This window comes from Cibotium barometz, chromosome 20 (genome assembly GCF_041138505.1).
Source record: "Cibotium barometz isolate CiBa-2024 chromosome 20, ASM4113850v1, whole genome shotgun sequence".
Taxonomy (NCBI): domain Eukaryota; kingdom Viridiplantae; phylum Streptophyta; class Polypodiopsida; order Cyatheales; family Cibotiaceae; genus Cibotium; species Cibotium barometz.
Genome location: NC_141065.1, coordinates 32,180,345 through 32,193,400, shown reverse-complemented (window position 1 = coordinate 32,193,400; position 13,056 = coordinate 32,180,345). Strand labels below are relative to the sequence as shown.

Sequence of the window (13,056 nt, the reverse complement as noted above, 5' to 3'; positions counted from 1 at the left end):
CATTGAGTTATTGTAAAGAAGTTGATAGGTAGTATTTCTGGTCCATGATACACCAAAGCAGGTGTCTGAACGAGTCGTTAATCAGACAGTAAGACAAAATGTAATGGTTTACATCATTGTAGGAAACAGGTTATCACACCTGACGATACTGCTTCAACAAATCTAGCTCCATTTCCTTGCTAACGTCATGCACTTCTGCCTGTGAAACCATCAAGTAATCTGTCATACAATATATGATTCAAAACTGTGGCTCTTAGTGGAATAGGAAATTTTCCATGCATGACCACTTGCTTAAAAGCCAATTCCCATATTTAATTGGATTGAGTCATAACACCAAGAAAAAAATAAAATCTATATCTTTTGAGTAGTTGAACATGCTGACAAGGCCTATGACTAAGATTGCAAAATGTCCCTGTTAGTTTTATCTAGATTTTGCTGGAAGTTATTAAAAACTTTAATCCCAGGCTGAATCAAATTTAAAAAATGTCAAATGTGTGAACGTGAAGTACTTTGAGTAATACAAAGCTTCCAAAGGTTATCACAACAAACTAGAAAAGGGCCCTTAATATCATCTTTCAAGTATTTGGGTAAAACAAAGCTTCCATTGGTTATCACCAAAAACTAGAAACATGCTACTAACACCATCTCCGAGTATCCCATCTAAAAAATCAGTGTGATGGTATCACCTCTTCGCGTGAGAGGGCTCGCCTCTTGTTCCTTTCTTCCTCAACTCTCTTTGTATAATTAAGGACCTTTTTGAAGCCGCTTAACTGCACGAGAAGACCAATGGTAAGACTCTCTCTCTCTCAAAACCAACCAAGTGCAAGGGCAAAAAAAAAAAAAATGTGTTTAAGCTAAACACAATTAAATTCAATAAATTTTGTAATGCTGCCTTGCATAAATAGTCTTTAGTGATGGTGAGATAAGCAAAAATATATATGGCGAGATTAAAGGGACTAAAAAAACACTAAGAACTGGGACCACAGAAACACTAAGGATTGCAATTCTGAACTGCAGTATTTTTGGGTTAGTGACGTGCCCTGTTGTCCAAGGACACGTCAGGCTAGTCGCCACCATTAGGGTAGGCTTGGGTAGGTACAAGCAAAACCCAGTGCATGAACCCTGCACGGTTGTAACACACTTGATGTATGTACAGATGTCTGTCAGCCTTTTGCGCCCATGTGTCGGGCACCAGACATCAGGTCAGAGCAAGTAGAAGGCAAGATGCAGCTGTTTCGGGCAGATTTGGACCCTTCTAGGCAGGCCCAATAGCACGGGCAGGTGGCCGGGCAGTTTTATAAAGGGACCGGGCAGGTCAGACAAGCAGTAGAAAACATTATCCGAGAACCTCCTCCCCTACACCTGATACTGACCCCCATGCAAAAGAACTCTTGCACATGCATTGCTCATTTGATTCTTTTCAATTCACAAAGTTAATGTGACCCTAACTAGGGAGTAAAAAAAGTTTTCATATGGCATGTTAATTTTGAGTGAAAAAGACTAGAGAGGAGAAATTTCCAAGTTCCATGCAACCTACATTTTAGAACCACTTGAGAAAAGGCATGCCTTCTAATTCTTTTCTTGAAGAGCACAATAACTAACCAAATGCATGCAGGTGTCCAAAATAAATGGTAATCCTTTACATGTATCAAATCACCCATTCTACAAATTGCTCGAAATTGTAAAAAGGAGAATTTGGTTTGTTGTGCTGCACAAAGAATTCTGAGGATAGCAGTTTGTTCAACCTCCTGTGGGAGCATGTTAGGTTTGGCTACACAACGTGAACCTCTTCTCGAGTATCTACAGATGGACTGGCTAGTTTTGCATCACAATCGTCACATCATGCCTTGCCACCCGTGTGGGGGTGTGTGGGGGTGTGTGTGAGAGACAGAGAGAGATGGAGGAGAAGAGAGGAGATGATTGTATTACCATCCTCTGGAAACCAAAGATATAATCTATGGGAACTATTCAGAAAATACACATGGTATGCACAATGAGCGTGCGGGCACAGGCCGGGGTCAAAGGCCCGCCTGCCCATGCACAGGGACCCATAAAAAGGAAGACAAATCTCACAACAAACAACATGCAACAAGTACTTTAGAGCCATTTCACCATGCAAAACCCCAGAAAAAACAAGCATATTTCCTTGTGTTGTCTTTCAGAACCAGACTGGTATATGCAGAATATGTCAAAGGTATTGTAAGCACCTGTGAAAGCTCTGAAAGTGTCTGCCATTGGCAATGAAGATAAGATTGGCCCTTCCATTTTATATAAAACTCCTGATCTTCCCACCTCAAATCTGCAAAGGAATCCATATCCAGCACTGGTTGTCTGCCTTTATCCAACTCCACATTGGATGTTCGCTTCCACTGATGCCATACAACCCTTTCTATTGCATCTCCATCTTCTTCTTCAACATCCTCAAACTTCATAAAATCAAAAAAAAAAATCAAGTTATGTATTAATTTTCCGGAACAATCTTGCATCAACAAAAAACTGTAGAAGGTTTTTTTTTAATGAAATGATTGAAATATCCATCAAAAGTTTCAGATTATTTCGCAACTCTTGAGCCTGTGTGACGTTGACTTCATGAGAACCCAATCAAGCCATCAGTGTTACTCAAAACACAACTGAATCAGAATCAAAGGTTCTTAAATTTAGAGGTGGCAGCTTGAACTACAAATTAGGCAATCCTTCCAATTATTTACAAAAACAATGTGGCTTTTCATCTCAAAGGACTCCTCCAGGCTCCAACATATAAGTACTAAATGATTCTTAACAAGAACACTGCGAGAAAGTAACTAAGAAAGTTATATTAACATCTACAAAAGGTCAAAATGACCTACGAGACCAAAAGATTACATCATGTCCATGGAATACATCATCATGGGTACTAAAAATAAAAGAAAGGAACAAGAGCTGAAATGCCAAAGCTGATCCCAATACAAAGAGCGTCAACTCTCACATCACCCTAAAATATACTGCATAGGATGCTGCATCATGGTACCCAATGTAGTAAAGCTGAGTTAATAGGAGAAAGCCTTGAGTTGGTGGGAAATGATGGCTCTGATCCTCCTATGGTGATGCGAGCGTGGGCAAGGGCCATGGGGTCGGGGGCGTCAGGCTCTACATAACTCAATGGCTCTCTCTAGTGTCACTCCTCTCGGCCAAGCTCCTGCATCAACTTGGAGGTCAAGTGCAGTGGGTGGATCTGCTCTTGGAGCTCAAATCTGGAAGAAGTCAATGGTGAGAGCTCTCTGTGTTGGTCCTTGAGCGGGTGCAGCTGCTCTGGGCCACAATAAGAACTCCTTGTGTCAGCGGAGCTCCAGAAGGAAGAGCCTCACGCATCTCTGGTCTAGGAAATCAATGATCCTCGAAAGTGGTCCAAATCCATTAGTGGAACCTACCCTTGACCTCATAGTATACCAGGAATCCGCATATATAGTGGGTCTCTGTCTCGACCTCTGTATGGCAAAGCTAGCATATCCTATCCTCTAGTGCAGCTACCCCCGGCCCATATCTGGATATCTCCACTCTCAATTGATGGGATGAGGTGCGCATCTATCCAATCACACATCGTGCCCCAAATGACAGATGTGTGTCCATGTAGCGTGGGCATATGATGAAACCGTCCTCTGTTAAGCAAAGAAGATGATCTCTGAACAAGACCGTCTTCGTCCCCAGGGGTTGAACAAGTGAACGCCAAATCCTCTAAGTATCCAGTATCACAATGTCCTTCCTAATGACCCTGAGAGCAAAGGAGGGGCCCTCTTATCGTACTGAAACGGGAGGAGTGCCCCCATCTGCAGCCATGTATACCAACCCAAGTGCTCACCTATGCATACCAGCACTTCATGTCTCCATCTAGTGCCAACTGTCTCGAGGACTCTAGGGCGAGCCAAGGGTATCTGTCAAGCGAAAAAGATGATTACAGTAGAAGACCGTCTTCGTCCCCATTAGTTGAACGAGTGAGCTTGAAACCGGCCTCTGATAGAAACCAGAGTGCGGTAGACTAGCAGTCACCCGTCCACTTGTAGTCTAGATGTGAAAACAAAACAGATTGGAGCTAGAGTGCCCAAATCTGAAAACAAAGCGACACCTGTTGGCCCCAAAGCTTGGCGCCCCTTGCGGTATTTCTTTATTCAATTCCAAAAATATGAATGGCTGAGTACAACAAAAATCAGCCAAGAGATTACACCTGTATGTCCAATCTGACGGCCCACAATACCTCTTAACACAGAGGATCTATGCACACAGATCTGTGTTTCACAATCACACTGTGTCTCCCTCTGATCAGCCAAGACCACTAAGCAGGGCAACCATGAGCATACATCTGGCATAACTCAAGTGCATGATTCAACATCTCAGCTCATACATACATATACTGTCCAAACTCTGTCTCAACCCTTGTCAATCTGCCATACCCCTCCTCTCACAAGGGGCCAGATAGCTCATATCTGCAACAGACATCAAGCAATAGAAAGAGAGATAGATGAACAAAAGCGGAGCTTACCAAATTCAGCTCGTGAATCAGCACTGGAGGAAGCAACGGTACCAATCTGTACTCGCCGGCACTTGTTTCCACAATCCTGCTTCACACGCATGCACGCACTTGTCTGTACCCTCCACCTTGTGTTCACTTCTATGCTGTCTTTGAATGTACAGATCTGAAAAACAGCCCCGTACCCGTCTGTACTACCTCGGGATACGTGCCAGGAGTTGTACTTGCAAACGCCGCCTGCTGTCCACACTTGTACTCGCCTGAACTTGCGCAGCCAGACCTGTCCAGCGCCGCCTACTGCAGTTCAGTCCAGCGCAGCCTGTGTCAGCCCTGTCCGTACACTGTACGGCAGTCATACAGTACTGTACGACTGTACCTGAACCAGCAGCCTGTCCGTACAGTCGCCTGCAGCAGCAGATGTACACGCAGCAATTCCTGTGCACCGCCAGTCCCAGAGAGAGAGAGAGAGAGTACTTGCAGCAGATCTGGCCGTACAATGCTGTACGGCTGGTTGCACTCAGAAAAACAGCAGCAAACCAATCTTCAGCAGCCACCTCCTCCTTCTCAGCTTTTCCACGCTTGAGAACATGCAAGTTTGCCCCACGACTCTTTTCCCCAAAAGCTAGAGAGAGGGGGAGGAGAGAGAAACACACACTCCCAAAAGTGGAGTGGCCTCCTCCCCATAAAAATCCTAGGGCCCCAAACTTTAAAAGTCCCTAGGGGCCACTAAGGCCTAGGGGCAACTTTAATAAACATTAAAAGTTTAATGTTCTAGTTCCCCTCTTCACACCTAGGGATGTCCACACATCTTTAACTCTGTCCAGGCACCCCCCATGTGAATCATTCAATATTCTGACTCTGCAACCACCATGCCCACACTTGTGCTGTTCCATTTTCACAGGGCCATGACATACCCCCCTCTTGAAAAATGGCAAGCGTCCTCAATTGCATTCTGGTGATACAGCAAAATATCCAAAGTGAAATATACAATATGGCAAGATCAGCGTCCCAATCTCTCTAAGCCATGCACATGTATCAACATTCACTACAAACCAATGGCATAGTAATGGTGCAAGTTGTATACCACTGTGAACCATACATATCCACAAAATTCCAGGTGACTAGTACACATATATCATAGAAGTCCCATAAACAGATATACTGTCAGCCTCAGTACCTTCGGGTGAGATAAAAACTGCACCAAGCGACCTCTAGATGTCATCTGAGCTTGTCTGTATCAAGGGAGTGGAGGTGCTACCCCCCTCTTGAGCATCAGGTAATGCTCCAGACCCATGCTCTGCTGAACTTGAATGAGCCACAATAAGAGTCGGCTCTAACTCAAAGGCATCGAGATAAAGCTGCAAAACCTGAGGTGAATCTGTTAAGTCACCTTCCTCCATCCACTTCACATCCATCGGTGAATAGTTCTTGAACTTCACAAGATAACGACGGGAAACTTTACCTCGTACCTTCCTTTCTTTATGTGCCAGTATCTGCTCTGGAATCAAAACCTCATCAAATTCCTCAACTTCCGGCTGAGCCTCATCTGATACATCCTCAGGCACATCCCCACGGAAAGGTCTAAGAAGACTCACGTGAAAAGCATTATGAATCCTCCAGTGATCTGGTAACTTCAAACGATAGGCTACCTCGCCAATCTTTTCCAAAACCTGAAAAGGCCCATAATATCGCATGCTCAATTTAGGGAATAAGCGCTCTTTACCCTTCATCTTCTTGAGTCTAGCCTTTTCAAAGCGCAAAAGAACCCAATCACCCAATGCAAACTGTAAATCACGTCTGTGACGGTCTGCGGCTTTCTTTTGCTTCTGCTGAGTTTTCTCGAGGGCCAACTTAACTCTCCGATAAGCTTCATCCAAGCTCTCCACATACTGATCAGCCTCAAAGATCTTATCCTTTGTATGCAAAATGGGTGGTACCTTCTTCCCTCCTTCTACAATCTCAAAAGGCGCCTTGCCTGTCGAGGTATGTACAGTGTTGTTATATGCAAACTCCACCAAAGGAAGATACTTTTCCCATTGTTGCTTGTGCTCTGACACATAACACTTGAGAAGATCCAACACTGTAGAGTTAGCCTCTTCTGACTGACCATCTGTCTGTGGATGAAATGACGATGAAAACTTGAGAGTTGTACCCATGTTGTCAAATAACCCTCTCCAGAACAAACTCGTCATCCGTGGATCACGATCACTAATGATAGACGTAGGCAATCCATGATACTTGAAGATGTTCGCCATGAACAACTTCACCATATGATCCACTTTGATCGTCTTACGCACGGGAATGAAATGAGCCTGCTTACTGAACTTGTATATGATTGTCCAGATGCCATCATTTCCCGTTTGTGTCCCTGGAAGATCAAATACAAAATCCATGGCAATGCTCTCCCAAGGTCTATCCGGAATAGGTAAAGACTGTAATAACCCTGGTGTCTTCTGACGGTCAAACTTTACCTTCTGACATACGATGCATTGCCTCACAAAGGCATCAACATCTCTTCTCAAGGTTGGCCAATAAAAGAAAGTCTCCACTGCTTTTACCGTGGCGTCAATACCTCTATGACCTGCATACGGTGGAGCATGACTTTCAATCATAACCTTGAGTCGCAATGGCCTGGTAACACACAGTCTGCCATGCATCAATAAAAACCCATCTCTGAGAGTATAGTGCTCATGCCGCTGACCCTCAGACATCTAATCATACAACCTTTCAAAGTCCTCATCATGGGCATACTGCTCTTTCATTTCATCAAGCTCATGATGATAAGCAAGTGAAACTGCAGAGACCTGTGGCTTGCGTGACAAAGCATCTGCCACTACATTCTTCTTGCCTTCCACATGCACAATCTGGAAGTGAAACATTGACAAAAAGTTTGCCCAACGCATATGCTTCTCTGAAAGCTTAGTCTGCGTGAGGAAATAACGCAAGGTCTGATGATCTGTCTGTACTGTAAAATCAGCCCCAAGCAAGTAGTGTTTCCATGTAGAAAGAGCGTGAATTACAGCCAACATCTCTTTCTCATAAACCTGTAAATGCTTCTCAGCATCTTGCAATATTCTACTCTCATAGGCTATCACATGTCCCTCTTGCATGAGAACTGCACCAATGCTACTTCCACATGCATCACACTGGACAACAAAAGCCTTTCGGAGGTCCGGTAACACCAATACTGGGTCCGAAGTAAGCCTTTCTTTGAGCTTTTTGAATGCTGTAATTTCCCGATCAACCCATCTAAACGGAGTTGCCTTCTTCGTCAAAGCATGAAGAGGCGAAGCAATTTCAGCAAAGTGCCGTATGTAACGCCTGTAATAGGAACACAATCCTAGAAAACTGCGTACATCATGCACAGTCCTCAAAGCTGGCCAATTAAGTATTGCTTCAACCTTTGCTGGATCCATACGGACTCCATGCGCAGACACAATATGCCCCAAGAAATGTATCTCTTGCAAAAAGAACTCACTCTTCTTGCCATTAACAACCAACCGATGGTTTCTGAGTTCTACAAACACAATGGCCAAATGCCTTCTATGCTCTTCCTCAGTTTGTGAATGCACAATCATATCATCAAAGAATGTGCCCACAAACTCTCTATGAGGCCTAAAAATCCTGTCCATCATTCTGTTAAATGTGGCAGGCGCATTTGTCAAACCAAAGGGCATAACCAAGAACTCATACAATCCAAACGTGGTTCGGAATGCTGTCTTATGCACATCCTCGGGTCTAATGCGTATCTGATGATACCCGCTTTTCAAGTCAATACGACTAAACACTGTGGAGCCCTGTAAGCGGTCCAAGATGTCATCGATCCTCGGTATGGGAAATCGATTCTTAATGGTATTCTTGTTCAGCGCCATGTAATCAATACACATGCGCCAAGTACCATCCTTCTTCTGCACTAAGAGCACAGGTGAGCAAAAGGGTGATGAGCTAGGCTGTATCAACCCTTTATTCAAAAGCTTCTGCACCTGACTCATAATCTCTTCCTGTTGGGCTGCACTAACATGGTACGGCGGTCTATTCGGTGGAGTACTACCAGGAATTAGATCTATGGCATGATCTTCTGGCCTCTCAGGAGGAAGTTCTCCTGGCAATGACTCAGAAAAACAGTCTTGAAACCCACATAAGAAATCAGTCCTGTCCTTATCTAACATAGACAAATTAGACTTAGACTCATCATCCTGTGCATCCTTTACATAAATCAAGTACGCGGAAAGATGCTTTTTCATTACTGATGAAATCGCAGAAGCGGATACAATAGGAACAGATTCCCCTTTGAGTTTTACATCCAATACATGCTCTTTCTCTCTATGAGTCAGAGTGATTTTCCTATTGTAAGTATCCACCCCACCGCATGTACCCTGTGGCACTATGGCATCCCCAACAAAACATCACAGCCATCCAAAGGCATGATGAAGAACTCTTCGCTGTCCACATAACCCTGCAAATGAAGCCGAAGCTTCCCAATGATAGGAGTAACGGGTTCTGCATACCCTGGACAAGCCATATTAGCCTCATGTAACGGCCCCATCTCCTCTGCACGAATCCCCAATCGGCCAGCCAAATCTGGTGAAATGAAGTTGTCTCTAGCACCTGTGTCAAAGAAGATCAAAGCATTCTGATCTCTCACTTTGCCCCATGCCCTGCACAACTCTGTAGCTTCACCACCTGGCTGTTCCCCCACAAGATCAGGAACTAAGCCTGCAGAAGGCTTTTGTTTCTTTGGCTTGGGCTCTCCTTTATTGTCACAGTCCTTTTGGGACTTTCTTTTGGGACAATTGAATGACATATGCCCCTCTTCAGTACAGTAAAAACACTTACGAGCATCTCTCAAAGCCTGTCTTTCCTCAGAAGTCCTCTTGGGCATTGGCAACTTCTTATACTTCGTCTCTGAAGACCCTTTAGCATCACGAGAAGCATGCCCGAATTTTTCAGCTTTCTTGCTCAATTTCTTATTGCCTTTAAACCCAGATGAACCACCAGTGAGTAACGCATTAGCTGTCATAGCATTTTCAATCATCTGTGACATGTTCGTTACTCTTGTCTTTATACAATAATCTCGCACCTCTTTGGACAGCCCACAACAATACTTCTCTACCTGCTCAGACAGTGGCACCGCACGATAAGAAGTCACTGGGAGTAATGCTTCCCAAAACTTCTTGTTATAATCCTCCAAACTATCACACTTTGAAGCATCCAATTTGTGCCATGCGGTCATAACATCCACCTCAAATGTAGATGTGAGCCATACGGAAGAGAAAACCTGTTTGAATTGGACCCATGTAGTGGGTGCTATACCCTGCAAAAGAAGAGTAGACCACCACTGCAAAGCATTGTCCTTGAGAAAAGTGGCAGCTTTCCTCACCTTAGAGGACTCTGTGTAATTCCCACCAGAAAAAGCAGCATCAAACTGCTGTAAAAAGGTAAGTGCTTTAAGTTTATCCTTGGCCCCACTGAATGTGTCAAACTTCACTGCAGCTCCCCCTTCCTTGTAATCCTTCGCCTTTCCCATAGGCGTTAGATTATCATATGGAAGTGGCTTCGCAAGATTGCTGCCCCTAACATTCATACCCATCATTGGGTCAACATTTCCCATTCCCACACCAGGCATACCATACATACCAGCCATGTTTCCAAACATTCCATTATGCATACCTGGCTGCATACCACCAAACATATTGCCTTGCATCCCAGGTTGCATGCTTCCAAACATATTTCCAGCCATACCGGACTGCATACCACCATACATATTCCCCTGCATACCAGGCTGAAAATTGGCTCCAAAAGGCCCGTGCATACCCATGCCTCCCTGAGGGTAACCCCCAGTCATAGATTGGAACACCGAGCCACCACCAAAATAACCTGGATGCATATTCTGCTGAGGAATAGGTGGCTGTCCATAGAAGGAACTCTGAGAGTTTGCACCATAAGCATGCTGCATATTCGGAAACTAACCAAAAGATAGTTCCTGTGGGATGGCACCACTATGACCCTGTGGAAGATTCTTAGAACGAACCTTCTTCGTCTTTTTCTCGGGCTCTGTGCGAGATCTCATAAATTCAGCAAATCTCTCACTCTGTGTGAGCTGCATAAAAGTATCCATAACACTAGCCAAACGATCTTTGAACCGAGCATCATCATCCTCTTTACCATGTACATCTTCAGGCTGTGTTACATCCTCATAAGGCTCAACATCTGCAGCCTGTTCTGCAAAAATATCCTCAGATACATCTCTCTCAGGAGAAGTCTCTTGGTCTTCCTCTTCATGATAGAAGTACTCATCCTCTGTATCTGACATGTTTACTGAATTTTCAGCGATGGCTTTCTTCAAAGCAACCACGAGCTCACCCCCTTCAGAAAGTTGATGATTGGTCCCGGGGACGGAACCTTGAAACCGGCCTCTGATAGAAACCAGAGTGCGGTAGACTAGCAGTCATCCGTCCACTTGTAGTCTAGATGTGAAAACAAAACAGATTGGAGCTAGAGTGCCCAAATCTGAAAACAAAGCGACACCTGTTGGTCCCAAAGCTTGGCGCCCCTTGCGGTATTTCTTTATTCAATTCCAAAAATATGAATGGCTGAGTACAACAAAAATCAGCCAAGAGATTACACCTGTATGTCCAATCTGACGGCCCACAATACCTCTTAGCACAGAGGATCTATGCACACAGATCTGTGTTTCACAATCACACTGTGTCTCCCTCTGATCAGCCAAGACCACTAAGCAGGGCAACCATGAGCATACATCTGGCATAACTCAAGTGCATGATTCAACATCTCAGCTCATACATACATATACTGTCCAAACTCTGTCTCAACCCTTGTCAATCTGCCATACCCCTCCTCTCACAAGGGGCCAGATAGCTCATATCTGCAACAGACATCAAGCAGTAGAAAGAGAGATAGATGAACAAAAGCAGAGCTTACCAAATTCAGCTCGTGAATCAGCACTGGAGGAAGCAACGGTACCAATCTGTACTTGCCGGCACTTGTTTCCACAATCCTGCTTCACACGCATGCACGCACTTGTCTGTACCCTCCACCTTGTGTTCACTTCTATGTTGTCTTTGAATGTACAGATCTGAAAAACAGCCTCGTACCCGTCTGTACTACCTCGGGATACGTGCCAGGAGTTGTACTTGCAAACGCCGCCTGCTGTCCACACTTGTACTCGCCTGAACTTGCGCAGCCAGACCTGTCCAGCGCCGCCCACTGCAGTTCAGTTCAGTCCAGCACAGCCTGTGTCAGCCCTGTCCGTACACTGTACGGCAGTCGTACAGTACTGTACGACTGTACCTGAACCAGCAGCCTGTCCGTACAGTCGCCTGCAGCAGCAGATGTACACGCAGCAATTCCTGTGCGCCGCCAGTCCCAGAGAGAGAGAGAGAGAGAGAGTACTTGCAGCAGATCTGGCCGTACAGTGCTGTACGGCTGGCTTGCACTCAGAAAAACAGCAGCAAACCAGTCTTCAGCAACCGCCCCCTCCTTCTCAGCTTTTCCACGCTTGAGAACATGCAAGTTTGCCCCACGACTCTTTTCCCCAAAAGCTAGAGAGAGGGGGAGGAGAGAGAAACACACACTCCCAAACGTGGAGTGGCCTCCTCCCCATAAAAATCCTAGGGCCCCAAACTTTAAAAGTCCCTAGGGGCCACTAAGGCCTAGGGGCAACTTTAATAAACATTAAAAGTTTAATGTTCTAGTTCCCCCCTTCACACCTAGGGATGTCCACACATCTTTAACTCTGTCCGGGCACCCCCCATGTGAATCATTCAATATTCTGACTCTGCAACCACCATGCCCACACTTGTGCTGTTCCATTTTCACAGGGCCATGACAGAGCACGTAAGTATCTCGTATCACAATGTCCTTCCTGATGACCCTGAGAGCAAAGGAGGGGGCCTCTACAATATTGAAACGGGGGGAGTCTCCCCATCTGCATGCCATGTATACCGAACCCAGTGCTCACCTGTGCATTCGAGCACTTCGTGTCTCCGTCTAGTGCCAGCTATCTCAAGGACTCTAGGGCGAGCCGGGGGTAAGTACGTCACTGTTTGGAATAGAGCCTGTGTCACGATCGTTGCAGCCCCCATCTCCGCTCGCACAATCTCATGTGGCACTGATGGCTTACTTCTAATCATGTGCGAGATCATCATTGCTAGGGGCCTCTCCATCATCACTAGGGGCCTCTCCACCGAATTCCACCCATCATATGCCTCTTCTGTATCTCTCTTAACTGGCTCCCTCCTCCGTCTCCTCTTGTGGTCCAAACAAGGTATTGCCTGATCACTGGAAAATACACAATGCCTTTCATGTCAGTTTGCTGAGGCCTTATGTGGGACCACCTCCTATGGAACCAATTTTGGAAGATCCACCAAAAGTGGATGAACTTGAGGACCTATTGCAACCTTAGTAGATAGTTTTTCATAAAGAGTGCAAGCATGCAGGTATCTTGTGAAGTTTAAAAACTATTCAACTATGGATACAAAATGGATGGACGAGGATTATTTTGCGGATTATCCAGAGCTTCTGAAGGCCTACTT

General features: G+C 45.1%; 1 protein-coding gene across 5 annotated transcripts in view; it reads right to left on the bottom strand.

Annotated features, from left to right (window-relative positions):
- LOC147627793 (protein CHROMATIN REMODELING 5-like) overlaps nucleotides 1-13,056 on the bottom strand; it is a 109,517-nt gene that overhangs the window by 77,882 nt on the left and 18,579 nt on the right. For all 5 annotated transcript variants that reach the window (XM_086814766.1, XM_086814769.1, XM_086814768.1 and 2 more), the window contains exons 5-7: nucleotides 2,208-2,426; nucleotides 687-770; nucleotides 140-199 (exon numbers count right to left, since the gene is read on the bottom strand). In XM_086814766.1, coding sequence (XP_086670892.1) covers nucleotides 140-199; nucleotides 687-770; nucleotides 2,208-2,426 — 363 coding nt within the window. The remainder of the gene's footprint in view (nucleotides 1-139; nucleotides 200-686; nucleotides 771-2,207; nucleotides 2,427-13,056) is intronic.